Genomic DNA, 25,890 nt, shown 5'->3' with positions numbered 1-25,890 from the left:
TGTATTAAATCACTCAAAAATCTCTATTTGTGGTAGCACCCCCGAAGACTGACGGCAGTGCCTGGCAGTGACTGCCATGGGATACAAGCCAACAGGGGCAGCCTTTTTATAAAGCTCATTGAGTGACTTTGGGGCAGTCATCGACTCTCAGCCTAACCTACCTCACAGGGTTGTTGTGAGGATAAAATGGAGAGGAAAAGGATAATGTATGCTGCCTTGGGTTCCATGCAAGAGGAAAAAAGGTGGGATATAAATGTAATAGTGATAACTTTAAACATCCTCCCAGCACCCATGGCAGGTGGTTACACTGAAATACCACCCAGGAGGACGCACGTTTCTGATGGAGAAGCATCACAGTTAAAGGAGTCCTTGAGTGAATGAGTGAGGAACAGCTGAATAATCCCCCTGAAAAGTACTTAACTGTTGTCATTATCGGCTGTTTCAACTCTAAACAGGAGAACCAAGCAGGGAATTCCAGCATCTTCTAGCAAAGCGCTGTGTGCCTTCAAACAGCTGTCGCAGGCAGAAACTGAGAGAGGGCCAAAACGGACATAACATTAAATCTGTGTCTAGCAGCCAAGTTTTTTTCCCCTTCAGTTTTATTCCAGAGTATGCGCTGGGTCCAATCCGGATCTTAAAACACACGCACACGCCCCTACCCCCGCCGCACGCTAGGATCCGGATCCAAATCGGCGCCCCTGCACCTACTCTAAAGTAAAAAAGGAAGACGTCGCTGCTAGACGCACCGCTTCGGCCGTGTATGTTCTGGCCCAGAGCAGAGCCCCGGCACCGAGGCGTGTGCTGGGCCCGGCGCTCTTCCCCTTCCCTTCCGCGCCAGCCGGAGCAATGGCCGGGGCTCGCCCACCAGGCAGCGGGTGACGCCTGCTCAGCCTCGGGCGACGCGAACCGGGCCGGCCGGAGCTCGCTGGTGGGGCCATGGGCGCCCCCTCGCCGTCGGCCCGCGCCTGCCTGCTGAGCGGCCTTCTCCTGCTCGCCGCGTCGCCCTGCCGAGGCGCGGACGGTAAGGCAGCGGCTCCTCCCTCGCGCCCGCCCGCCGGCCGCGTCTCTCGGGAAGCAAAGGCGCCGCGCCCGGAAAGGAGGTGGCGGTGGCCGGGGAAGGGGGCGCGCGGGGCCCTCTGGCCTGGCCCCGCGTGCCCCTTCGCGCGGGCGGGAAGCGCGACCCCGCCCGCGCGCAGCGGAGAGGCGCCCCCTCTTCGAGCCGTGCGGGGCCTGCGCGCACAGGGCTGACAGTGCGGTCTCCCGCGGGAAGCGTGGTGGGGCGAGCAGCGCGGTGGCTCGAGCTTGGGAGGCCTGGGGTCGGAGTCTGCGCCCAGCCCTCTCCTTCAGCCTAACCTGCCTCACAGGGTTGCCGTGAAGGTAACGTGGGGTCTGGGTGCTGCCCTGGCCTCCTCGCGGAAAGGGGGGGATAAAAATAATCTCCTTAATCTCGAAATAAATAAATGCCTAGTCCCGAGTAAGCATGCTAACTAATTGCAACAAGGCCTACTCCAAAGTCAGCATGAATAGGATTGTTGTCTTAATCTGAGCCAGAGCTCTGCCCCAGGGTCTGTTACAAGCCAAGTTTGTAGTGCAAGACTATTCATGTCTACTCAGAAGTACGTCCCATTGACTTTAGTGGTTCTTACTCGCAGGTAGTTGCGTAGAGGATTACAGGCTTCCAGTGTAAACCGATGTGTCTGCACAGAAGTAAGTGCCATTGTTTTCAAAGATTGCAGCCTTAGAATCTCAGTTGGACTTCCACATTTTTTTCTGGCAGAACTCCTGTGTCTCTTAGCTGTTCCCATCTCCGCTGGAGGGGAGCTTTGCTTGTATATTGAATTCCTGATTCTCCTGCAGCTGTGAAAGGCACAGTTGCCCTGCTAGGAAAGGTAGCAAGCAGGGAAAGGGAGGGAATGATAAGTGAGTGCCTTTCAGAATATACAGAGTGTTTTATTTTCAGCAATAACAACCACGACTTCTATTTCATTTAGGAGTAAGGGCGTTCCCAACAGAGGACCATAACTTTCATGCAGGATTGAGTGCTGATATCTTTCTCATTAAAAAAGAATAAAGTAAAGCATATAAAATATTAGTTGTAAAGCAAGAGATAGTGGTAGGATCAAAGTCTAAAAAAGAAAGAAAGAAAAAGTCAAATCTCTGTCCTTAGTTTGTTTTCTCCTACCAAGTTTTGGCAGTGGGATTTCCACTAGCATGAGCTAGTGGTTTCAGCCTTTGTGGGATAAGGGCCACTATAAAAGGAGGGGAAGGATGTGTGTTCAATCATCAGATAAATTAAAATATATTTGTAAAATTGCCTATTCATAAGCCTTGCTTTAAATTTTGTAATAGAGCATAAACTGGGAAACCTGTAATTTGAAAGATTATCTTTTATTTTACAAACATGTTCCTAAGCCTTTTAGAAACCTATTTAGGACAGATTCCCATTAACTCCATTATTGACTCTTGGGCAGGATGGAGAGTGGGGGCAGAAATGTATCTGGTTCATCTGTCCAGAGCAGAACGAAGCCAGGAGTTTTGCAAAGATGAGCTAATATAGCACACGGCCACATGTTTTTTGGGTTTCATCATCACAGGAATCAAAGCAAATAAGATAATGGGCAAATTAATTTCCTGTTTTCTCTGTAGGAAGATGAGAAAGTTGCATTATGCTGGGAAGTTGTTTTGTTTGAACTCCATTTGGATGGTTTGCAGCTGTTGAGACATAGGTTGCAAAGCAAACACAGCCTCCAGACACAGGGCCTGAAAAGAAACCCTTCATTGAGTTGAGATCTATTTTTGTAAAACTTGTTCACATTAATTCCTGAATCTGGCACTAAATTAGGAGCATGTATAAGAAGCACTATGTGTGTCGTCCTATTTACATGGTGGGAACATCTATATGCGGTAGCTATAATGTGCCTGTTTTCAGGATCAGGGCGTAATTGTGAAATGGTTAGTAACAATGCAGAATTTAATTAGGGCGGGGGCGGGGGTGGGCAGAAGGTAGATTATTTGATTTGCAGTAGATGTGCAAGGGTTTCTGACTGCCAGTCATTTTCAGAAGTAAGCTGTTAGAATCCCTGAGGTAGGATCCAGATTTAGGCATGTGCAATTGAGCTGGTGGAGGCAGAATTCCCTGCATCCTCCTTTCCAGCCCCCTAAAAATGCTACACCAGGGATGGGTGACCACTTTCAGCTGGAGAGCCAAATTAAATTTCAGAGAAGCTCTTGGGGGCCACATTCCAGTGGTGGGAGGGGCTAAAGGCAAAAGGGGTAAGGTCAATATCCCAGCATGTTCTAGCTTGAAGCCTTTACTGCTGGTAACTAATATTTAGGAGGGGCATCTCAGCCTTATAGAATGGGGAAAAAACTGCACAAAGGCTGGGAAGCCACCAAATGATTGGTGATTGGGGGGAAAGGGGGCATGCCTATCGGGGGCTTAGGACCCCGGGAAGGCCAGATTTGGTCCCCAGACCTGAGGTTCTCCACCCTTGTACTTCAGATGGTATGGGGACCCTGCTGAATGGGGTCAGCTGTGGTGTGGGGAGAACAGGGGATCCCTGGAAACCAGGCAGAGGCAGCTTCCATGAAGGGAGCCCTTCTACCCACTGAAGGCAGATCCTAGATGCAACCTATGATCTGTAGTAACTAGGACAGTCATGTGTCCTACTTTAGAGAGGATGGTCCACTATTTGAAAGGCCGGATGTCCAGTCCAAGTCCACTTTAAAGATAAAGAACCATACATGGAGTGGGGACCTTGACATTTCCCATCCACAGGACCTGGACAGCAGACTGAGCAGGCACCTACCTGGTCACAGTCTTCCCTGCTATGGTGAGATGGATTTTATTCACATATACAAATTTTATGCAAATCTCTGTCCCCCTTTGTTGTTGATACATAAGTAGTTGTAGTAACTCAGCTGTAGATTTGTCATCACAGTCTGTGGCACCTAGAATGTGGTAGGAAATTGGCTTCACCCTCTGATACAACAGTTTGTACAAATTTCCCTTCCATTTACCTCTCAGCCTCTAAATTTATGCAAATTTAGAGGATGGGAAGTGAATGGGGGGAAATGTGTGCAAATTTAGAGGCTTGGAAGTAAATGGAGAGGAAAGTTCTGCAACAGCAGCTTTGAGAAAGAGCTGCAAAAACAGGGGCAGGGGGAGCCAATAACTCCTCTTTCTGGACTTGATGGAGACTCAGGAAAATGCTGAAAGGGAGGAGGATACTGACAAATGTCAGTCCAATAATCAGAGGATTTCATTACCAAGTAGGAGATAGTGTTCCCCCGCCCCCTTTGGTACACTTAATTCGCTTTTTTTCTTTTTCAGTGCTTCTGAACTGTGTAAATGGGTTCCTCCTCTGTCTTACTATTATTTTTTCCCCAGTCCTTTGCAACCATGTGCAAATTTGCCTATTTGCTTTAATTTCCTTTTATGTTACCTACTCCATTTCAGCACTCCCTTTGACAGCTGAAACATACAAGGAAATTGACAATGCAAGACTATACATATCAGACAGCTGAATCTGCTCTCTTGCACCCTTGCAAAAGACCAGGGGAAATTTAAAAGAAAAATATGACCCCAATTGTGCAAATTTGAAGATCCACCCAAAACAAAAAATCCAATTTGTGTAAATTGCTGTCATTAAAAACAGCAACAATGGAATCTGCATATTGGATTGACTTAGAATCATAGAATAGTAGGGATTGGAAGGGGCCTACAAGACCATTGAGTCCAACCCCCTGCTCAAGGCAGGAATCCAAGTCAGAGCATCCCTGACAGGTGGCTGTCCAGCTTCATCTTGAATGCTTCCAGTGTGGGAGAGCCCACTACCTCCCTACGTAATTGGTTCCATTGTCATATTGCTCTGACAGTCAGGAGGTTTTTCCTGTTGTTCAGCCAGAATCTGGCTTCCTGTAACTTGAGCCCGTTATTCCTTGTCCTGCACTGTGGGATGATCGAGAAGAGATCCTGGCCTTCCTCTCTGTGATAGCCTTTCAAGTACTTGAAGAGCGGCTCAGTCTTCTCTTCTCAAGGCTAAACATGCCCAGTTCTTTCAGTCTCTCTTCATAGGGCTTCGTTTCCAGTCCCCTGATCATCTTCGTTGTTCTCCTCTGAACCTTTTCCAGCTTGTCTGCATCCTTCTTAAAGTATAGCGCCCAGAACTGGACACTGTACCCAAGATGAGGCCTAACCAGTGCTGAGTAGAGGAGAACTAGTATTTCCCAGGATTTGGAAGCTATATTTTTGTTAATGCAGCCCAAAATAGCATTTGCCTTTTTTGCAGCCACATCACATTGTTGGCTCATATTCAGCTTGTGATCAACAACAGTTCCAAGATCCTTCTCGCTTGTAGCGTTGTTGAGCCAAGTATTCCCCAACTTGTAACTGTGCATTTGGTTTCTTTTTCCTAGGTGCAGAACTTGGCATCTATCCCTATTAAATTTCATTCTGTTTTCTGCCCAGCGCTCCAGTCTATCAAGAACACTTTGAATTTTGTTTCTGTCTTCCAAAGTATTCGCTATCCTGCCCAATTTTGTGTCATCTGCAAATTTGATCAGCATTCCCTGCACCTCCTCCTCCAAATCATTAATAAAAATGTTGAAGAGCATTGGGCCCAGGACAGAGCCCTGCGGTACCCCACTCGTTCCCTCTCCCCAGTTGGAGAAGATCCCATTGATGAGCACTCTTTGAGTCTGATTCTGTAGCCAACTGTGGATCCACCTGATCGTTGTTTAATCTAGCTCACTTTTAGCTAGTTTATTCATCAGGATATCTTTGTCAAAAGCTTTACTGAAGTTGAGGTATATGATGTCCACAGCACTCCCACAGTCCACAGGGGAGGTTACCTGATCAAAAAATGAGATCAGATTGGTCTGACAGGATTTGTTCTTGACAAATCCATGATGGCTTCGAGTAATCACGGCATTGTTTTCAAGGTGCTTCCAGATGGATTCCTTTATCATCTGCTCCAGAATTTTCCCAGGGATTGATGTCAGACTGACTGGTCTGTAGTTCCCAGGTTCCTCCTTTTTACCCTTTTTGAAGATTGGGACCACTCCAGTCATCTGGCACTTCCCCCATCCTCCATGATTTCTCAAAGAGAATAGACAGTGGTTCTGAGAGTTCTTCTGCCACTTCCTTTATTACTCTAGGATGCAGTTCATCTGGCCCTGGAGATTTGAACTCATTCAAAGTAATTAGGTGTTCCTTGACCATATGCCTATCGATCTCAAGCTGCAATCCTGCCCCTTCAGCCTGTACTTCGCCTTTGCCAAGGGGGTCATAGACCCCCTTTTGGGAGAAGACTGAGCCAAAGTAGGAATTGAGCACCTCTACCTTTTCTTTGTCATCTGTTATCATTTTACCATCCTCACTGAATAGTTGAACCACCATTTCTTTCCTCTGTCTTTTACTATGCACATATCTGAAGAAAGCCTTTTTGTTGCTTTTAGCATTACTAACCTCGGCTCGTTCTCAACTTTAGCCTTCCTGACACCATCCCTGCAATTCTGTGCTACCTGCCTGTACTCTTCCTTTGTTACTTGGCCTTCTTTCCACTTCCTATATGTGTGCTTTTTTGTTTTCAGGTCATCTCTAAGATTTTTGTGAAGCCACATTGGCTTCTACTGTTGCCTTGCACCTTTTTTTCTTGTTGGAATTGTTTGTAATTGTGCCTTTAGAATTTCCTTTTTTTTTAAACTCCCACCCATCTTGGACTCCTTTTCTCATTAGAGTCACTTGCCACAGGACCTTCCTTATCATTGTTCTGAGTTTATTCAGATGGGCTTTCCTAAAATCCAGGGTATGCATTTGGCTACCCTTGGCTTTTGCTTCCTTTAGAATCAAGAACTCAAGTATAACATAGTCACTTTCCCCCAGAGTTCCCATAACTGCTGCTTCATCTCTGTTGGTTAGGATCAAGTCAAGGTTAGCCGATCCTCTAGTTCCTTCCTCCACTTTCTGTAGGAGGAAGTTATCGACAGCACAAGTCAGGAATTTCTTGGAGGGGTCATGTTTTGCAGAATATGTCTCCCAACAAATATTGAGGAAATTGGAGTTCCCCATTACTACTACATCATGCTTCCTTGAAAGATTGGCAAATTGCTTTTCAAAAGTTTCATCCTTGTCTTCTCCTTGATTGGGTGGCTGGTAGTAGACTCCGACCACCATGTTCCTTTTATTCTTTGCTCCATTTATTTTAACCCAGATGCTCTTGATGAGGCTACCAAGCTCATCCTCCTGTATTTCTGTGCAGAGATATGTATTTTTAACATATGGTGCAACTCCACCTCCCTTTCTGTTCCTTCTGTTATTTTTGAACAAGTTATATCCTTCAGTTGCTTTATTCCAGTCATGGGAGTCGTCCCACCAAGTTTCAGTTACACCTATCAAGTCACAGTTTTCCTCCCATATTAAGAGTTCAAGTTTGTTCTGTTTGTTTCCCATATTCTGGGCATTAGTATATAGACATCGAAGACCATGTGCTTCATAGTCTGGCTTTCTTCCTACATGTTTTTGAAGACTATTATTGGGCGCTATTAGAGCTGTTCTCTCCATTGTGGTGCATGAGCCTTTGTCCATTGTTGCCCCCAGCTTTACATCTCCCTCCTCTGTAGGATCAGTTTAAAGCCCTCCAGATGAAGTTCTTTATGCTGTGGCCAAGCATATTCTTCCCAGCCCTTGTGAGGTGCAACCCGTCCCTTGCCAACAGTCCATCTTCCAGGAAGAATAGCCCGTGGTCCCAGAATCCAGATCTCTCGCATCAGCACCACCTTCGTAGCCAGTCATTCACCCAGAGTATTTTTCTTTCCCTTGCTATCCCTACTACTGGAAGGATGGATGAGAAAACTATCTGGGCTCCAAAGTTCTTGAGTTTCCTTCCCAAAGCTTCAAAGTCTGACGTGATGTCTTTGTAGTTCCACTTGGAGGTATCATTTGTTCCCACATGGATGAGAAGAAAGAGATACCTGTCAGTGGGCTTTATGAGTGTAGGCAACACTTCAGTCATGTCTCTAATCCGTCCTCCTGGGAGACAGCATACCTGGCGAGTCCATGGGTCTTCGCAACATACTTGGGTTTCAATCGCATGCAGCAAGAAGTCTCCCACAACTACTACTCTTCTCTTCTTGTTGTTGTAGGCCTTGGTTTCATTGGTTGGCCTTGGTTTGATTGCCTCTGCATGACTGACCTTCAGCCTCTTGCTCACTCCTATGCGGGGTCCCCTGTAATTCTTTCTCTGCAGGCTGTCCTCCAGTCTCATCCTCATGTACCTGGAAATGGTTCCATATCTCCTCTGCTTCCACTGGTGCAGAGTGGGTTCTAGTTCTTCTGCTCCTGTCACCCTTTTCCAAGGAGTATCATCTACTTGATTTTTCCTCGCCTCAGCATTTTCCTTTTCTGCTTAAGCTTGCTGTTGCTCTTCTAGCTTCTGTATTTCACTTTGCTGCTGCAGTTCCACCGTTCTGTCCAAGAGCTCTTCGTCTTCCCTTATTCCCTGGAGGATCAACACTCGCCGCTCCAGTCCTCTTACTTTTTCTTCCAGCAGCGTGATCAGCTTGCACTTGTTGCACATTAAGGCCATGTTGATCTCAGGCAAGAAACAAACACTGCATAGATCTTGCAGGTTACCACCACTGGAGAGTCTTTTCCTTCCATAGTGTCTATTCCCTTTATGTTTCTAGCTTTTTGATTGGACTGGGATAGCCCATGCTTTGTCCTCTGTTCACTGGAGGTTAACAACAGAGTCCCACCGATATGGAAGCATGTGTTCAAATATTTTTTGTTGTTGTTAGGGGCCTCCCTCTTGACCTCTCTTGGCAAACTCCCCTGTTTCACTCTGATCACTTGCTCTCTGGGAGCTTGCTTGCTTGTATAGCCCCTAGACCAGTTGGAGCAGCTTCCTCTGCTCTGCTCAGAGATAGGAAACAGACTGAAACTCCCCACCCATACAGCTGCTGGGAGTACTCAGGTCATGCCCCCTCAATTCCATTGGAGCTTTCAGGAGCACATGGTGAGCATACGGCGACTCAGAACGGAAAGTCTCCTGGGCTTACTCCAGCCCACTCACTGAACCAGAAAAATCCATTGAGTTTTCACCCCCTAAACAGAATTTTCATACATCCTTAATCTCTCCAAACTGGGAGAATGGCCATCAAGATGGCAAATGCAGTTCAATGTAAGCAAGTGTAAAGTGATGCACGTTGGGCAAAAAAAAATCCCAACTGCAAATATAAGCTGATGGGATCTGAGCTAGCGATGCCTGACCAAAAAGATCTTGAGGTTGTGTTGGACAGCTCAATGAAAATGTGAGCTGTGTGAAAACTGTGTGCCCAGTGTGAAAAGAGGAAATTTCATATTAGGCATAGTTAGGAAAGGAACTGAAAAGAAAACTGCCAAGGTCATACTCCCTTATACAAATCTATGGTGCAACAATATTTAGAATACTGTGTACAGTTCTGGTCACCACACTTAAGAAAAGACATTGTAGAGTTGGGAAAAGTGCAGAAAAGGGCAACCAAAATGATCAAGGGGCTGGAGGAACTTTCCTATGAGGAAAGGATACAACATCTGGGATCATTTAGCTTAGAAAAAAGGCAAGTAATGTAGGAGTATGACACTAGTTCATAGCCCCTGTAACTAGAGAGTCAAAAGTATGGCATCCTTTGGGCTTCTCTGCATGAAGCTAAAATCCCACAACTTTACCAGAGCTTCTACTTCTGGATTCTTTGCAGGATTGGCTCCTTTCCACATTTTTTCCCCTTTTTTTTCTTTCTGGACAATTGTTTCATTATAAAACCACTAGATGGTGCTGTGATATTGCTGCAGTGAAGCACCATGTCATCAGTACACCCTAGATTTACCATGGTTCATAGCAGGAGGAGGGAAAATGCTAGACTTTCATTATCATAAAAAAAAGCAATAAAGGTTGCAAAGAGTGGGATGTGCTCTAGAAGATGACAACATTGTGTATAGGACCTGCAAATTTCTGTGACTGACCAATTACAAGCACACTATAAAAGTCTTGTGTAGAAATGGCCTTTCTCAAAAGCAGAATTATGTACACAGCTTTAAGGTTGGAAAATGTTATTTTCAGCGCACTTTCATCCTGAACCAGAGATCTATGTGTGCGTCTGAGAGAACATAGATCCAGTAGTGTAGGTAGGTACTTAGTCTTATCGGGGGTGGGGGATGTTCTTTAAATGGTAATGTGTATTACTGGAAATGGTTTTATGGAGGCCCTCTCTTTAGATGGTAATGTGTATTCTTGTATTTCAAAATGTGGCAAGCTAGCCCTGCTACATTTGGGAATGTTCCTGCTCATTCTGCTGACTTTCCCAAAGTCCTTCCTAACAGCATCACTGCTTAAATCTTTTGCTTCTGCTGACTCCCTCATGTTTTGCAGAGGAACATGCAGATTCACATGTTCCATGCACACACTGGATTTTCTCTGAATTGGGGTGTGTATGTGTCAAGGATCCACTTATGACCTGGACTCCCTGAGCAATCCCTTAAGGATCTCTCGCCTCCTTAAGGGTGTAATCCTATGCATGTTTAGACAGAAGAAGATCCTACAGGTCCCATCTGCACCCATCTCAGCCTACAGGAACCACAGGATGTGCTGATCCAGCAACCTCTGCTTGTAGCCACGAAGTTGTGAAGGACTGTTGGCACACATGGAATTTACAATCTGGCAAGTCAGTAGTGACCCTTCTATATGAAGACTTGCAGTGGCAAGCCAAAGCTACATCTTACGAATCATAATCAAGGACTGATTTGTCTGGAGTTGGTATAGACTATGCCCCACTCCCAGGACTGCCAGTAGCTAAGATGATTGTTAGGAATTACCCTCAATAGGTGGTGTTGGGCCTGCCACATTCAGGCTCTATAAAACAGATGTGATTTGTCTGTTATGAGGCAAACAGTATAATTCGATGAAGTTGAATACTTTGACTTATCTGGCTTATCTGCACTATGGACAAGTAATTCAAATCGAGACTAATTGACACAGATGAGTGTCTTCCAGTGGTTCTTGTTTCCACCCACAAAACTCAGCTGAGGTTATTATTTCTGTACAATGTTCCTAAAACATATTATATTTGTCTTGGAGAAGAAAAACACAAACATTTTCAGCTTACCTCTCTTTACACAATTCATTGTGGCTTGGAAGAGGAACAAACAGTTCTCTTAAAGTGAGCTGAGATTGTCTTTAGAGTGTAAAACTGATGCTGGTTCTCCAAAGCACTGTTAGTTCCTATAAATAATATGGAATCAGGACTGTTTCATTCTGTTTCTAGCTTGCATGTCTGACTTCATACCAAGTGAGTAGTTCTAATAACAAGAGAGAATAGCAAAGAAGGAAGACCTAAGCTGGTAATTTGATATGAATCTTTTAAGGAAACTGTGTATATTGAGTCATTTAAACATTTTATTTTTAAAGGAATTGTAAGACATATGAGCTGCAGCTAAGATAAGAATTCTTGGCAAAGCTGGTAGGTATTAGGAAGCCGTGGACACAGAGCTTTACCCAGCATCCTTTCTGCTTGAAGGCTAGTCGCAGGTTGGCTGGTGTGCAGCATGATCCTGATTTGATTGGCACTATCACCAAATCCAAACATTAACATGCTGGAGGAGCTCAGGCTGAAGAGCTTATGAGTATAAAATGGGACCCTTGGCTAAAGTCCAGCAGAAACAGCCCAATATATTTTTATGCCTGAAGTAGAAAATCCAGGTGGAACCCCCTGTCCCGCCCTGTAGTAAAAACATAAATGAAATAATTGGACAATTGCTCCCCTCTAATGGTACGCCAAAAACTCTTGCCCAAGGCAGGATTCCTCACCCGGCCTAATGAGAAGGCTTTACTTTTGAGGAAGTGGAGAAAAAGACTTCGCCTCTAGCCATGTCTTTAACATGCAGTTTGATCCCTAGATATAAGAAGGAAGAGCTTAAAGTTGGCATGTAGCCAAGAAGAAGCCAATACAGAGATTTAGGGTGCAATCCTATCAGGATAAGCAGCCATCTCCAAACTCGGAGGCAGCCACCTATCCAATACAGGGCAGGAGATGTGCGGAGGGGATTGTCCCCTCCACACTTCAGCTGCCCTGCATTTGTGGCTAGACAGCCAATTTCAGCTGTCTAGCTGCGGGAAGGTGGAGTGGATGAAGCGGCTGCCAGACAACACATAGGATGTGTCATACCGCATTTCTGCTTTCCCCACCCCGGAATGCCCCCAGGAGCTTTTGCCACTCTGCACTCCTCTTCCGAGCACAGGGCTGTTCTGAGCTGCCTGCGAGGCAGTGCAGGAGGCAGGGAAGGTTGGTTCTCCAGGAACTAACCTCAGACAGCAGGTTCCAAGGTTGGTTCCCAGAAACCGACGTAACCTATGGCTTTGGTGGGGGGATGAGTTGTTTGTAGTATGTCCCCTAGAAAGCAAGCAGGAAAAAAAAATCCAGCAATACAAAGAAACTAGATAGTAATGCACCTTTTCAAGGGTACCGCTTAGGTAACCAACCCCTTGTAAGGCAGTCAGTGGATAATGCAAAACAGACTATTCCTTACATTAGCAGCACCGGTGGAAAGTCTGGGAAGCACTCAAGGTAAGGGAATCCATTTAGACCACATCTGTATCATTAAACCAGCCTTCCCCAACCTGAGTCCCTCCAGATGTTTTGAACTACAGCTCCCATCAGCAGCAGCCCAGTGGTCAAAGTTGATGGGAGTTATAGTCCAAAACATTTAGGAAGACCCAGGTTGGGGGAGGATGCATTAAACAATGAGTTAGCTAGCATTTGGACCCCTGTGGCTCCAATCCTACATATACTTATGAGAGAGGAAATCCCATTGGCACCCAGATAGAGGTGGGTGTGGGGAAGTAAAAATATATACTAGAGTATAATGTGAAGAGAAAACTCCCTGGAAAAGACCCTGATGCTGGGAAGGATTGAAGGCAAAAGGAGAAGGGGACGGCGGAGGATGAGATGGCTAGATAACATCACCGATGCAATGAATATGAACTTGAGCACACTCCGGGAGAGAGCGGAGGACAGGAAGGCCTGGTGTGCTGTGGTCCATGGGGTCATGAAGAGTCGGGCACGACTTAACGACTGAACAACGACGACAACTGCAGTGTTACACATTTCGGGCATAATCTAGAGCCCAACTTCGCTAAAGTGAAAAGCCTAATTAAATATGGCGATCTGTGATTAAATTGCTAATTTTAAGAAATAAAAGCTGCAGGAGAGCTAGTGTGGACTGTGTTGCGGGGGGAACTTAATCCTCTCCCCAATACCATTTTTTTTCCCATGAAGATGTCCCCCTGCCCCAGCTGCTATTTGCCACATTACAGAAGAAAGTGATTGAAGAGCTAGTTTGGCCCAGCTTAAACTTTAATCACTACTCCCGTTCATTTCAAATTGGATTTAGGCATGGCCAACTTTTCCTGGGTTATACACATTGAAAGCTCCTATTTTTAAATAAACATCTGGAGCGCTAATTGCATTTTGTTTTGTTTTACTTCGCAAAGCGCCTGGAACATCAGCATGTTGGGGCTGGCTGTATAAACAGTACTGTTAGTAGAAATGAGCATGGAAGTATAGTAGCAGTGATTGTGATTGTTCTCTTCCCCTTGTAGTATGTCCTTCTGCTTGGATTTCATTTGGAAGGAGCTGCTATGCTTTACTTCCAGGACCATTGGAGACCCACAGTATTGATGATGCCAGGGAGTACTGCAGAGGCAATGGTAATACAATTGATCTCTCTTTAGCCCCAACCCACTCCATTTTGATTGATTTATGATTAGAGGTGTAACATTTCTGGAAATTTTGAGGCCATGGAAAAAAATCAATTTTTTCTAGGTTTTTTTTTTCAGAAAAATTGAAAAATAAGCAATATTTGTTTTTAGTGCAAACCCGAAAGGACACTCAGCTGTGGATGTGTCTGGTGGTGAAAAGAAAATCCGATGCTGTAAAGAACAATATTGTTTAGGAACCTGGAATGTCAGATCAAAGGCAAAAGGAGAAGGGGATGGCAGAGGATGAGATGGCTAGATAGCATCACGGATGCAATGAATATGAACTTGAGCACGCTCCGGGAGAGAGCGCAGGACAGGAAGGCCTGGCGTGCTATGGTCCATGGGGTCACGAAGAGTCGGACACGACTGAACAACAACAGATCTAAAGTCACTTTGCTGCTTTAAGACATCCTTCCCCAGCCTGGTGCCCTCCAGATATTTTGGACTTCAGCTCCCAGCAGCCTCAGGCAGCATGGCCAATGGTCAAGAATGCTGGGCACTGTACTCCAAAACATCCGGAGGGCACCAGGATGGGGAGGGCTGCTTTAGGAACATAAAGCAGCCTTTCTGTTCCTAAAGGTGTTTTATGTATGACTTAGTTTGCTCATAAAATTATCATATTTTAATTCTTTAAAAAGAAAACTCAGCAAATTTGTAATTATTGTCTGAATAGATTAGAACTACATTAAATGACTGCTACAACATAAGAAACACAGGACTCGACAGAAGAAAACCCAAGCTGAAGAATGCACAATGGTGACTCTACTCACATGTTGAGAAACTGAGCATAAATGTCAGTAATATCAATAAAACATACTTTAGATCATTAATTTTAGTGAGGAATGAAAGAACCACAGAGGTTCTTACAGAAAGGATTAAAAAAATATTTTTCCCCATGGCTTCATGATTTCCGGACATTTTACATCTCTAGTCTTTCTATAAAAGTGTTCTTATTACATAGTTTTTAGAAATCATGGCTGGGTAATAGTATATAAATACTTTGTCTTAAATACTAAAAGAAAATAGTTCATAATCCAAAGCTGTTCAATTTTTCCAGTTTTTTTTTCTGGGCCTTCACATCAATACTTATGATACAGGTAGGCTGTGGCTACATGTGGAAGAGGCTACTGTCATTTTAACATCATAATTATTATATGTAATTCTGATAACTATGATAATACTAGGGGTATGCACCAGCCTCAAGATTTAGTTCAGACCCTGATTCAGAAAACAGCCCAATGACTACAACTTCTTTCTGTTTGGCAGAATGAGATGAGATTTGTAGGTGCAGTAGCTCCTTGTGAAAGGATGCCACATGCTACATTTCAGTCTAAGAGGTCCAGGTGTTTTTGTGCTAGTTTCCTTTAAAGTACAGGTCTTTAAAAATTGAATTGCAAAGAACTTCTTTAATTTCTTGGCAGAATTGGATGACGTTTGCAGCCATAGTTGCCTCTTCTGTGAGGATCAGGTCTTCCAGGTTTCAGATAAATAGGTGCAGGGGGTTGCTAAGAGCACCCGTTACTATTTTGGGGTTCCCCCAAAAAGATGAGCTTATTCCCTTAATTTTTGGTGGGCAATTGTTATGAAATTGACATATAGCATAAAGTTAAGAAACCTGATAGTTTCAGAAAAAGAGGTGTAGTGATCTTTGTGAAAAGGGTGGGGGGATCCTAAGATTTGGGGGGCGAGTTATCACTTCCCCTCCTGTTTTGTGTGTGTGTGTGTGTTCATTTTTTAATAATTTGTATGAAAATAGCATGCACCATAGAAGTACCTTAGGCAAAAAAATTTTCAGAAGGATAGTTGCAGGGGCTAGGGATTATGATGGCTGAACAACAGTGTAAGGGCTCAGTCCTATGCATATTTAGGCAGAAATAAGTCCTACAACTCCCAGCATTTCCCAGCCAGCCAGTGGGGCCATGGGATTTTTTTTCTCTCTACATATGCATAGGATTGTGCCCTAAAGCTTTTTTGTTTTCTGGTCAATTGGCACCAGAGTCACAGAACATGCAATAGGAGACGGGTGGGTGATGGATGAGGAGAGGCAGAAGGTCCTAAACATCCAGCATTTTCCAAGCAAGCACCCAATGCTACACCCTCCCAGGTCCCACAGAGTCCACCAAAACTCTTTTAATGTTCCTGCTCCTGGGAAAGAGAACTAGCAAAGAGATATATGACTTCAACATCCCTCCCCTAAAATACTGTGAGTGGAGAGCTCTGGTAGAACCAGTCATTATGATTAGAAGCTAGACCTGTCAGTTCCTACACCCCCTCTCCCTATCCAGGTGTTTTCTGTATATGAAGAGCTTGGAAATCTACTAATTTTTGCAGGCATGTTGTCTGTCCCAATGTCTTTCCAAATCACTGACAAATCTTCAGGAGAGTTCAGATTTGGCCTACATCAGGGGAACCCCGCTTCAATTTGAATATCTTCTGAATTTTTCCAAATCAGCCCAGATTGGTTCAGGATTTGTCACTGTCAGGTCTCCCTTTTGTCCTTGCTGAACTTCAGTAGCCAAATCAAAACACGGACAAGAGGTTTCTATCCATGACTCTTTAATCCCTTTACTTCAATGGGTCATACAGATGCTAATTGTCAGTAACTCACAGTCTACAAAGGAAAAGCCTTCAGGGAGTTCAAAGGGAAATGAGGAAGGTTGAAAGTTGCCTACTGTTTGAGAAAAGGCGAGCATGCTTTCCTAACTTAAGGGGTGGGGGGGATCTCCCTCTGTCTTGTGAGGTGTCTACACGTAGCTGTTCCCCCCTGGGCCAGTCGGGCAGATCGCCTAAGCTCTGCCCTTGCCATCTCTCTCTTGGCCCTGCGTCTGCGCCTGGCGTCGTCCAAGCCCCACCTCTCCCTGTTCACTATCTCTCATAGGGTGTGTGAAGAGGAGTCTGTCCCTCCCTGTCTGGAAGAGTCTGGGAAAGTTCCTCCCCCACGTTTTGCGGTTCCTCTTTGGAATCTGAGCTACTCTGCCACTGCCTATGCTCAGAGTCACCCCTGACAGTCTGAATCTGATGAAGACCTCTAGATAATAAGGGTAATTATAGATCCTAGAGCATGCTCCACCAACCTGGTGCTCTGCAGATGATTTGGATGACAACTTCCAGAATTCTATTGGCCATCCTGGCAGGGGCTAATGGGAATTAGTCCAAAACATCTGAAGGACACACAGTTGAGGAAGAATGTTACAGAGTACTATGTTGATCAACAGGGCTGGTCGAAGACATTTTCCTGCCTGAGGCGGACAAGATGGCGCCTTTCTCTGTCTCTCTCCCCCCCCCCCCCATTCCATTCCATGTACAAAAGCTGGTGAAACTTACTTCAACAATGGCTTCTGGGGACAGCAGGTTAGCTTAGTGGGTGTAGGGCAGGGCATGTGGCGCACACAGCTTTTTCTGCTCCCTGTACCTCAGCATTTGCTGCCTGAGGTGGCTGCCTCACTTTGCCTAATGGCAAGCCCACTCATCAGGAACCACTAAGAAGCTTGTAATGGTCCTTAAGATTCCCTGGAACATGGATTGAAAGCCATCTAGCCCCGTGGTTATCCAAACATTCTGTGACAATCTTTATTGCTCTTCTTCTGCTTCAATTGTTCAACTCTCAAAATCCCCCAAATATCTGCTGATTCCAGTGGAATACACTTCCAAGAAAATTAGTTAAGGATTAGGTGTAAAGAATGAGTGTCTTCACGCTTGAATTGTGCATGCAGCTCACAGGACAGAATGGTGCAAAACTGTCTGCCGTATTATGCTCTCATAAATGACAAATGTGCAACAAATATGCAGAAACAAAATTTCATGAGGCAGTAGTTAAACACATAGGTCAGTATCCAATGCTGTCCGTCTGCCAGGGCAACCTACCTCTAGCACAACGAGGAGCTAGTAGTTGTCAAAGCAACCCAAAATGAGCCAAAACACTTGTTTCTGGAACAGGACAGATCAGTGGAACTCATAGAAGGGAGTTCCACTGACCTGTTCCAATCCGGAAGTGAGCATTTCCACTTGTTTCCAGGGTTCCTTTACAAGCTGCTAACTCCCCATTGTGTGAGTGGTGGGTCCCACTGGCACAACATGATCAGCGGGATTGCGGTGGCCCCATTAGATACTGCTCATACTAAGTAAAGGGCATATTCAGAGTTCTGTTTGCATTAGGTCTGTTTTAAATTAAGATTTGACATTGTTTTTTGTTTCTGTTTTTCAAATGCAGCCTCTGGAGCGGATATTATTAGCATAAATAACAAAGAGGAGAATACCTTTATCCAAAACAGTTTCTGCTCTCTTTGGCATGGACCTGAATATATATCGTTGGGCATGTTTTTTGACACAGATGGTAAGTGACTCAAATCCTGATGGAGCTCTGGTCTGGCTTAGCCTTAATTTTTGTTGGGGAACGTATCTCCATTTAGGACCTCTCCAACTTCTTCACAGAAAAACGTCTCCAATCAAAAAAATTATTTTGAAGCTCCCCAAATGTAAGTAAAGACAAAAGCAAACTCTTTTTCTATAAGTGCTCGTTCTTGGCTTGGGAGCAGTTGCCCGTGTGGTCCACAAATAATTTTCGAGAAGCCTACCAAAAAATATTAGAGAGCTACACTAAGCGCACAAATGAAATACAAGGAGTGAGATACAGCCCCCATGTATTGTATTGACTCGGAGGGAAACTGAAGTGGGATGCCAGCTTGATGGCAGGGAGCATCTAGATCAAGGATAGGCAGTGTGGTGCCTGTGGGCAAGAATCTCCCCCCAGACGCCTTTCCTGGTGCCGCCAAGGTGTCCTATCCCTCCCACTTAAAAAAAAAAAAAAATTAACATATTTTCTTACTGGCAGCTGGGATTGCTGTGACATAGGTTTCTGATGGTGCTGAAAACTGCAGGTTCAAAGGAGTTGTTTAGTCTGTTGGAGATCAGACCCCACCTTGCTTTATGTTATTATTATTATTATTATTAAATTTATTAATCGCCCATCTGGCTGGTCACCCAGCCACTCTGGGCGATGTACAACATACAATAAAACAGTTTAAAACAATTCTACAATAAAAACATTTTCTAAAATACCCTAACCCACCCCAAATGCCTGCCTGAACAACCACGTTTTTAATGCACGACGGAAACTCATTAAAGAGGGGGCATGACGGAGTTCCCTAAGGAGGTAGTTCCACAGAGTGGGGGCCACCACAGAAAAGGCTCAGTCTTTGGGACACGTGACTTGTCCTTTTCTATGCTTCCCGTGGCAGCCATTTTGTGGTGGTGCCCAGGACAAATTGCCAGTTGTGCTCACAGTCCAATAAATTTGGCTACCCCTGATCAAGATCTTATGAACTATTGGCCAATGTGCAGATCAACCTCTGTGAAGTGTTATCCTCATTTGTAATCCGACTAATACTTTGTAATACTTTTGATGAAGTCTTGAGTCCACAAAAACATATGGCACAATAAATCCATTATAGTACAATCCTAAGTATGTTCACTCAGAAGTAAGCCCCACTGAGCTCAATGGGGCTTATTTTCTAGAACAAGGTTGGGCAACTGTGGGAGGTCTGCAGGATATTTCTACCACCACCACTACCCCCGAAAAGTTTTCAGAATCGATGAGAAATCACTCCATAATGTTACAAGGGTTAAATTTTGCTTGTTTGTAAACTAAATTTAACGCTTGCAGTGTTCCGTAGCTGATACGGAACACTAAAACAGCCAAATTTAGCTTGCAAACAAAGCTAAATTTGACCCTTCTAGCTCTCTGTAGCACTATGGATACCATTGTTTCCTTAAAAAAAAATTTCACTACTGCCGGGGCAGTGGGGGCCGCATGTGGACTATGCAATGACTATCGCCCACCCCTGGACTAGGATTGAACTATTTCTCTTTAAGGTGCCAAAAGACTCTTGGTGATTGAAGGGGGTGGGGGGGAGGTTGTGTGGAAGTTGTCACTATCAATATTATGGCATCTAAAGTGGTTTGTTATATTGGCCTGTCTTTTTGAACAACAAAAACCTCTATAGTTTTTCCATTTTATTTTATTGCAGATGATGATTTCCAATGGTATGATAAATCGAAAGTTAATTTTACAAACTGGATAGAGGAGGAAAGTAACAAAGAGCTCCTAGACACCTGTGCTACTATGCATACTACCTCAGGTGGATGGAAAAAAACAGGCTGTGAGCAACTCCCACTGACTGAGATTCTGTGTGAAGCTCCCAGTAAGATCCATATTAAGACTTCGCCATTATTGATATACTGTAAAATGTTTCTACTTGGTGCTAGAAATGGCTAGATTTCCTAGAGAGTTTAAAGGTTTGCAGGTAGATGTCCTGGAAGGAATTAGTACTACAGTAGATACAATGGGTTGGATCCAGCAAAAACGTCCACGAACAAAAAGGCTCCTTCAGTCAGTGGAAGGCTTTTGATCCAGTGGAGTTTTTCCACTGGCTGAACAGGGGAGGAGCACCAATTCCCCTCCTCCTGCAGTCTTCTGAAAATCTGCTCTGGTGGGTTTGGGGACCCTTCAGAAAAGTGGGGAAGGTGGTGCTGGGATCTGCAAGTGGAGTGGGGATCACCACAGACTGCCTCCCCCCCCCCCTTCCTGCCAGCAGGAGTATCCTGAGAACTTCACTTGGGGACACCCCCACTGGCAGAGTGAAAACTCTGGATCCAACCCAAATTCTAAGCACATAGGAGGCACATATTTCCTAATTTTTATTTATTTAGAGAGCAGTCCTGTTGCCCCTGGAAGAGTATCCCAGGGACCATAGGATTTTCTGGATTCCCCCTCCTGAGGCCATAGACCCTCCTATGACTTCTGGAGGGGGATTCCGAGTCCTGTTCCCTCCCTTGCCTTCTCACAGCCGCCATGGAAAGAACTGTGGTGGCTGCTTCCTGAGGTTACTTCAGGGAGGCAAAAAAGGGGAGTTCAAGTGAGGAAAGGCCAGGATCTACAGTATCCTGTGTCCTCTTCAACCCTGGTGCTGCCCCCAGCAGCACGACTTCCCTAGACAAGCTCAGATGCCCATCTAGATGAAATAACAAGGACAGAGAGGCAAAAATTGCCTCTATCACTCCTTCTGCTGGGCTGCCAGCAGAGCATTGGGTGCACTCTGACACTGGAGCGTTCCTTCAAAGGGCATTAAGGTTCTGCCCTTATTTAACAAAGTTAATTAGAAAGAGATAAATAATGACAGACATTCAAGGGAAATATAGAACAGTTGTTTGCCCAGTAATACTTCACATATAGTTAGGGAGGGGAAGTAGGCAGATCTGAGAAAAGTTAGCTATATATAGGTTGATTCTTTTCATGCCAAAGAGCATGAACACTAGTAGGATCAGGCAATTTACAAAAACATCTACATATTACAAGCTTTGGGGGAAATCTTAGAGAGCATGGCAATACTAGCACTGCTCACAAAAAAGATTATGAAATACTCTTTTGGAAAGGCGGTGGCTTTGGTATGTTTCCTGGCATAGAACCAAAGGATGATGTTTCATTTCTTAAGATCCCAAATGTTTTAATTGGGCCAATTACTACATAATAAAGGGTCCTGCTCACATTCTAACACTTCTGTATGAATGTAAGTTTGATTGGTTGTCAGACAGGGGCTCTAATATTTACACATATCACAAGGGTATAGTTCAATACAGAGGCAGTCCCATATGTTTATTTGTGTGTGTGTGTGTGTGTGTATTACAGCCTGAACTGAATGGGAGAGGTTTCTTGTTTGGGAGTTGTGTATTCTTCAGAGCCTGCAGAGAGCACTGTATTCAGGTTTAGGATCACTACCGTTTGGACTCCATCAGTTTAGAATTGGTATAATTGCTACTGTTTGGACTGTATTAATTTATAATCTTCTATATATATATAAGTCAAAAATTTGTGTGGGTTTGTGTGTTTGTGGCTGGCTGCAGGGCCGTCTGTAAGACAGGGAATAAGGGGGAGCTGCCCTGGGTGTAATCACACTGTAGGGGCCCACTGAGCCTGCCCTTTTGGCCCTAGAGTGGCTGCCCCTTTTACTTCACATTATCACTTGTCAGACTGTATGACAGGAGTCACTGGGTTACATTATTACTTTGTTTATACTTCCCCTTACTAACAAGTACACCCTCTCAATCATAGTACAGGCCAGGTTTCTGATTTCAGCTGTGAGTCATCCTATTGGCCATCTTTCATTCTATTGGTCTCTCCCCCATTCACTCTGACTTCCTTCACCTTGCATTGGCTGGCCGCCATTTGTTCCCTCCCCTTCACTCACCCTTTCTTTTCTGACTGTGCAGAGCATTTAGTTTCTCTCCCCTCTTCCTGCAATATCCAGCGAGCAAGCAAGTTAGTGTTAAATATCTTTACCCCTTTCAATGCCAGATGTATCTGTTAGTAGTGTGTGATTAACACTAATGTGAAATGTGGTGCGGTGTGTGCTCGCCTGTCTGAGGGGCTGGGATGACACAGTGGCATGGAGACTTAGGGCTTTATTCATAAAAGAGTGAACTGGGGGGAATTGAGAAGGCAATTGCAAAATGAAGGGCAAAATAGTGGCGTTTTACGTGTACTGAATTGAAGATTTTTGGGTTTGTGTGTTTGTGGCTGGCTGCAGGGCCATCTGTAAGACAGGGCATAAGGGGGAGCTGCCCTTGGCCTAATTGCACTGCAGGGGCCACTGAGCCTGCCATTTTGGCCCTAGAGTGGCTGCCCCTTTTAGTTCACATTCTCACTTGCCAGAGTGTATGACAGGAGTCACTGGATTACATTATTACTTTGTTTATACTTTCCCTTACTAACAAGTACACCCTCTCAATCATGGTACAGGCCAGGTTTCTGATTGCAGCTATTAGTCATCCTATTGGCCATCTTTCATTCTATTGGTCTCTCCCCCATTCACTCTGACTTCCTTCACCTTGCTGCCGTTTGTTCCCTCCCCTTTAGTTATGGTTTCTTTTCTGACTGTGGAGAGAGTTTAGTTTCTCTCCCCTGTTCCTGCAATATCCAGCAAGGAAGCCTCTGCTGAACATTTTAATAGTGGTATGAGATTCAGTGTGGATTATATTGTAGTAGTGCTTACAGATTCAGTCTCTTGCATTTTTAGTTGTATTTTTTATTCAATCTGCTCATTATAATTGTTGTGCTTTTTTAATCAAGTCTGGTGGATTCAACTTTTCACCTTTCTTATGGGGCCTTTCCGAGAAGCGTAAACCTACCTTAATGTGTTTCTAACAAATAGTGCCTATGACAAAATTACATCCCGGGCAACGCCGCGTATATCAGCTAGTAAATTTATAAAAGCTCATATGGTGTATATCTGTATCTATAGAAACTAATCAGAAAATCAAATTATAGTTTAATTCATTGTCAGTTCATAAACATGCTCAACTCAGTCCAAATTGCATGTTATAATGGGTAACTATTTGTACTAGAATGTGAATAAAAGCCTGAATCAAGGTCCATGTTCAGCTAAAACAATGTACTATTTCTTTTAAAATAAGTACACATCAGTGCCTTTTTATTTTCTTTTGCTTGTAGGTCTTTATGAAAAGAAGTATTTACTGGGTGAGTAACCTGTTTTCTTCATGTTCACAAGTAGTCAAGCTCGGATCAGAGGGTACTTTCTTCTCATTGAGAACTTCTGTTCTAACTGTATAGGAAAACTGAAGTATTCACTTACAATGGGTTGGATCTAGATGCAGTCAGATCTAGATGCAGTCATATCTAGAGTAGACTCACTGAAATCAAGAGGACTTAAGTTAGTCAGGACTAATTCAGACACCATTGATTTCAGTGAGTCTACTCTAGGTTTGACTAAATATGGCTTCAACCCCATGTGTTCTGTTTAGATATGCAAGTGGTATAGTTAACAGTCTCCATTCATTGTTATTTATGTGTACCACAGATTTTCTGCTTTCAGATTCAATTAATGTTCTTACAAGCTAGTAGTAAATCACACCCAGCATTTTGTATTGTCAGCCTTTTTGCTGACCTGAGTATCACCCTGATTTGGTGCCAGGTAAGTTGTTTACACAGGAATAAACAGCAAGAGTAGTTAAAAAGGAAATCCTGTATAAATATACTGGTCCTCAGTGGATGCTGCTTTATAGAAAACCAGCACCTTTGGCTAGGATGCACAAGACAAGGTAATGTGGAAGCCAAAAGGTGATGAAATAGAAGTATCGTGTTTGTCTCATGAACATGGCATAACATTTGTAGACCTTAATGTTTACCATCCCTCACAACTTCCCACATTGTAGGGGATTGGTTAAAAGTTAAGAACCTTCAGCTGTTTAGGAACATTGTCTACTGTACTGTACCTTGCTCTCCTGTAGTAGGTTGTAGAATTGAAAGACTATGTAGAAGTCATAAAGTAAGTTAACCTAAGGAAAGATCCAGTAACTGCTATTAGGAGTTCTAAACTAGTCTGACAGCTGATAAACATCTACAACTGTACTGTTGCTGCAGTATACATAATTTGACTATGCATCTCTGATGGAATCACTGTATTTTTACAGGTGAAACAGCTTGGCCAACTACCTTAGTTATAACTTCAACAGTTATTGTGGCAGTGTCTGCAGCAATTCTCTGGTTCCTTTACCAAAGAAGAGTTTATTCTGGAGCAAGGTATACCATACACAATTCCACCACTCAAATTCCATATAGTGACGAAGCTGTGCTTATAGATGAGGAAAATGAATATACTACCTAAATTGCTTTTATGCATGAATACATAATTACAGAAAGGAGCAACAACATAACTTGAGAGCAATCATGAACTAAACCTTGACGCTGCTATTCCATGTGAAGATCTTAATTTGAAAGCTTCAGTTGTTAATGAAATTGCTCTTAATCATATGAAGTAATTTTCTGTCTCTGCAACTATTGTACTTTTTCACAAATTGCACTTCTATAATGTTTTTGACTATGCAAAGGTTCTCACATACTTTTTGGAGTTTCTTTAAAGTCTGACTGCAAGATGAAAAATTAGCGGGCTTCAGCCAAAATTAAGCACTTTAAAGAAATGTTGGGACTTTAAGGTACTTCAGTTCAGATAGATCAAGCCCATTGTTTACAAATCACCCAAATCCAGAGGGCAACTGTGTACGGAAACCCTTTGGGATCTGCCCAGGGAGGAGACAGTCTTCCGCATCTAAAAGCCACTGCGCTAAGCCTATTTTGAAGAGTCAGTCAATACATCACCTAAAACAGGCTCAGAGTTTGATGCTCAAACCTGCAGCTACTACTAAAGCCAACAAGCCATGGTTATACAATACCGAGTTGTTTCTGAACTTTAAGAACTCCAGCTATAGGCTGAAACCATCTGCAAGAACCTTTGCCTTTCCCATAAGTTCCATCACAATCCTGTTAAGTTCAAGGCCTGCTCACCAAAGTGGTATTTGGACAAAGAAGCCACAAGTGCTTCTAGGAGCATGTAGCAACTCACTCCAGATCATGAATGGTGGGGACAATGCAAAACAGTAAAACCTGTGGATTATACCTTCATATTCTCCATAACTGAAGGTCAACTAGGTCTGTATACAGAGAAATGGAAAAAAGCCATGAACATATACACTACAGTTGCAATCTGTATATTTTCATAAGTGTTTAGTATTCTGGTATTGTTAAAGTCTACTATATAAGCATTGGTTCTTTTGAGAACAGATAGAAAGCAGAGCATGATGTTTTGTAAGATAAAACAGGAAAGAGGCCTTCCTAGAATTGTGTACATAAAGCAATCCAATGTTTACAATAAAATACTGTAGCAAAGTGTTCAGAGGTATGTGTTTGTTTTATCTCTCAAGGGTAATTCCTAAAATGGCTGAGCAAATCAAGGAATCACTCAAGGGACAATACTGGGCAGTTTACCATATGTTAAATTGCAGCTAATTTAACTGAACTAGTGGTTGCAGGCCTGACACAAGCTCTTGCCACCTGAAGCAGAAATTGTGCTGCCACCCATCCTGCCATGATGGCATGCCTATCCCCGTCCCCCACTTCCCTTTCCTGCCATGTGGGGGCTCTTGCGAGAACTTGGCGGAGCCTTGTGTTGTGAGACCCAACCAAAGATCTCATGAGATCTTGATCTGGAGGCCTGCTGCAACAGAGGGCTAACAGCTGCTCCAGACT

At 43.9% G+C, this 25,890-nt stretch overlaps 1 protein-coding gene across 2 annotated transcripts; it reads left to right on the top strand.

Moving 5' to 3' along the window:
* The first annotated feature begins 873 nt into the window (after positions 1–873).
* On the top strand, positions 874–25,541 carry CD302 (CD302 molecule). 2 transcript variants are annotated; one of them, XM_084811535.1, is made up of 6 exons: positions 874–1,021; positions 13,635–13,742; positions 18,004–18,126; positions 19,820–19,993; positions 23,299–23,325; positions 24,279–25,541. In XM_084811535.1, the coding sequence occupies exons 1-6, from the start codon at positions 937–939 to the stop codon at positions 24,470–24,472; spliced, it is 711 nt and encodes a 236-aa protein (XP_084667661.1). In that variant the 5' UTR covers positions 874–936; the 3' UTR covers positions 24,473–25,541. The 2 variants fall into 2 exon arrangements, with proteins under 2 accessions (XP_084667661.1, XP_084667670.1); XM_084811544.1 differs by lacking the exons at positions 874–1,021; positions 13,635–13,742 and having other exon boundaries at positions 18,050–18,268.
* Positions 25,542–25,890: the final 349 nt, after the last annotated feature.

This window comes from Heloderma suspectum, chromosome 1 (assembly GCF_057233095.1).
Source record: "Heloderma suspectum isolate Gila_16-S chromosome 1, 16-S_ref, whole genome shotgun sequence".
Taxonomy (NCBI): domain Eukaryota; kingdom Metazoa; phylum Chordata; class Lepidosauria; order Squamata; family Helodermatidae; genus Heloderma; species Heloderma suspectum.
This window is presented reverse-complemented; position numbering and strand designations above follow the sequence as displayed.

What these genes read in the sequence shown, in the direction of transcription:
- CD302 (XM_084811535.1), top strand. Translation starts at nt 937, where the DNA reads ATGGGCGCCCCCTCGCCGTCGGCCCGCGCCTGCCTGCTGAGCGGCCTT. An exon ending in CATGTTTTTTGACACAGATG is followed by an intron (nt 18,127 to 19,819) that starts GTAAGTGACTCA and finishes ATTTTATTGCAG; the next exon opens with ATGATGATTTCCAATGGTAT. An exon ending in GATTCTGTGTGAAGCTCCCA is followed by an intron (nt 19,994 to 23,298) that starts GTAAGATCCATA and finishes TTTTGCTTGTAG; the next exon opens with GTCTTTATGAAAAGAAGTAT.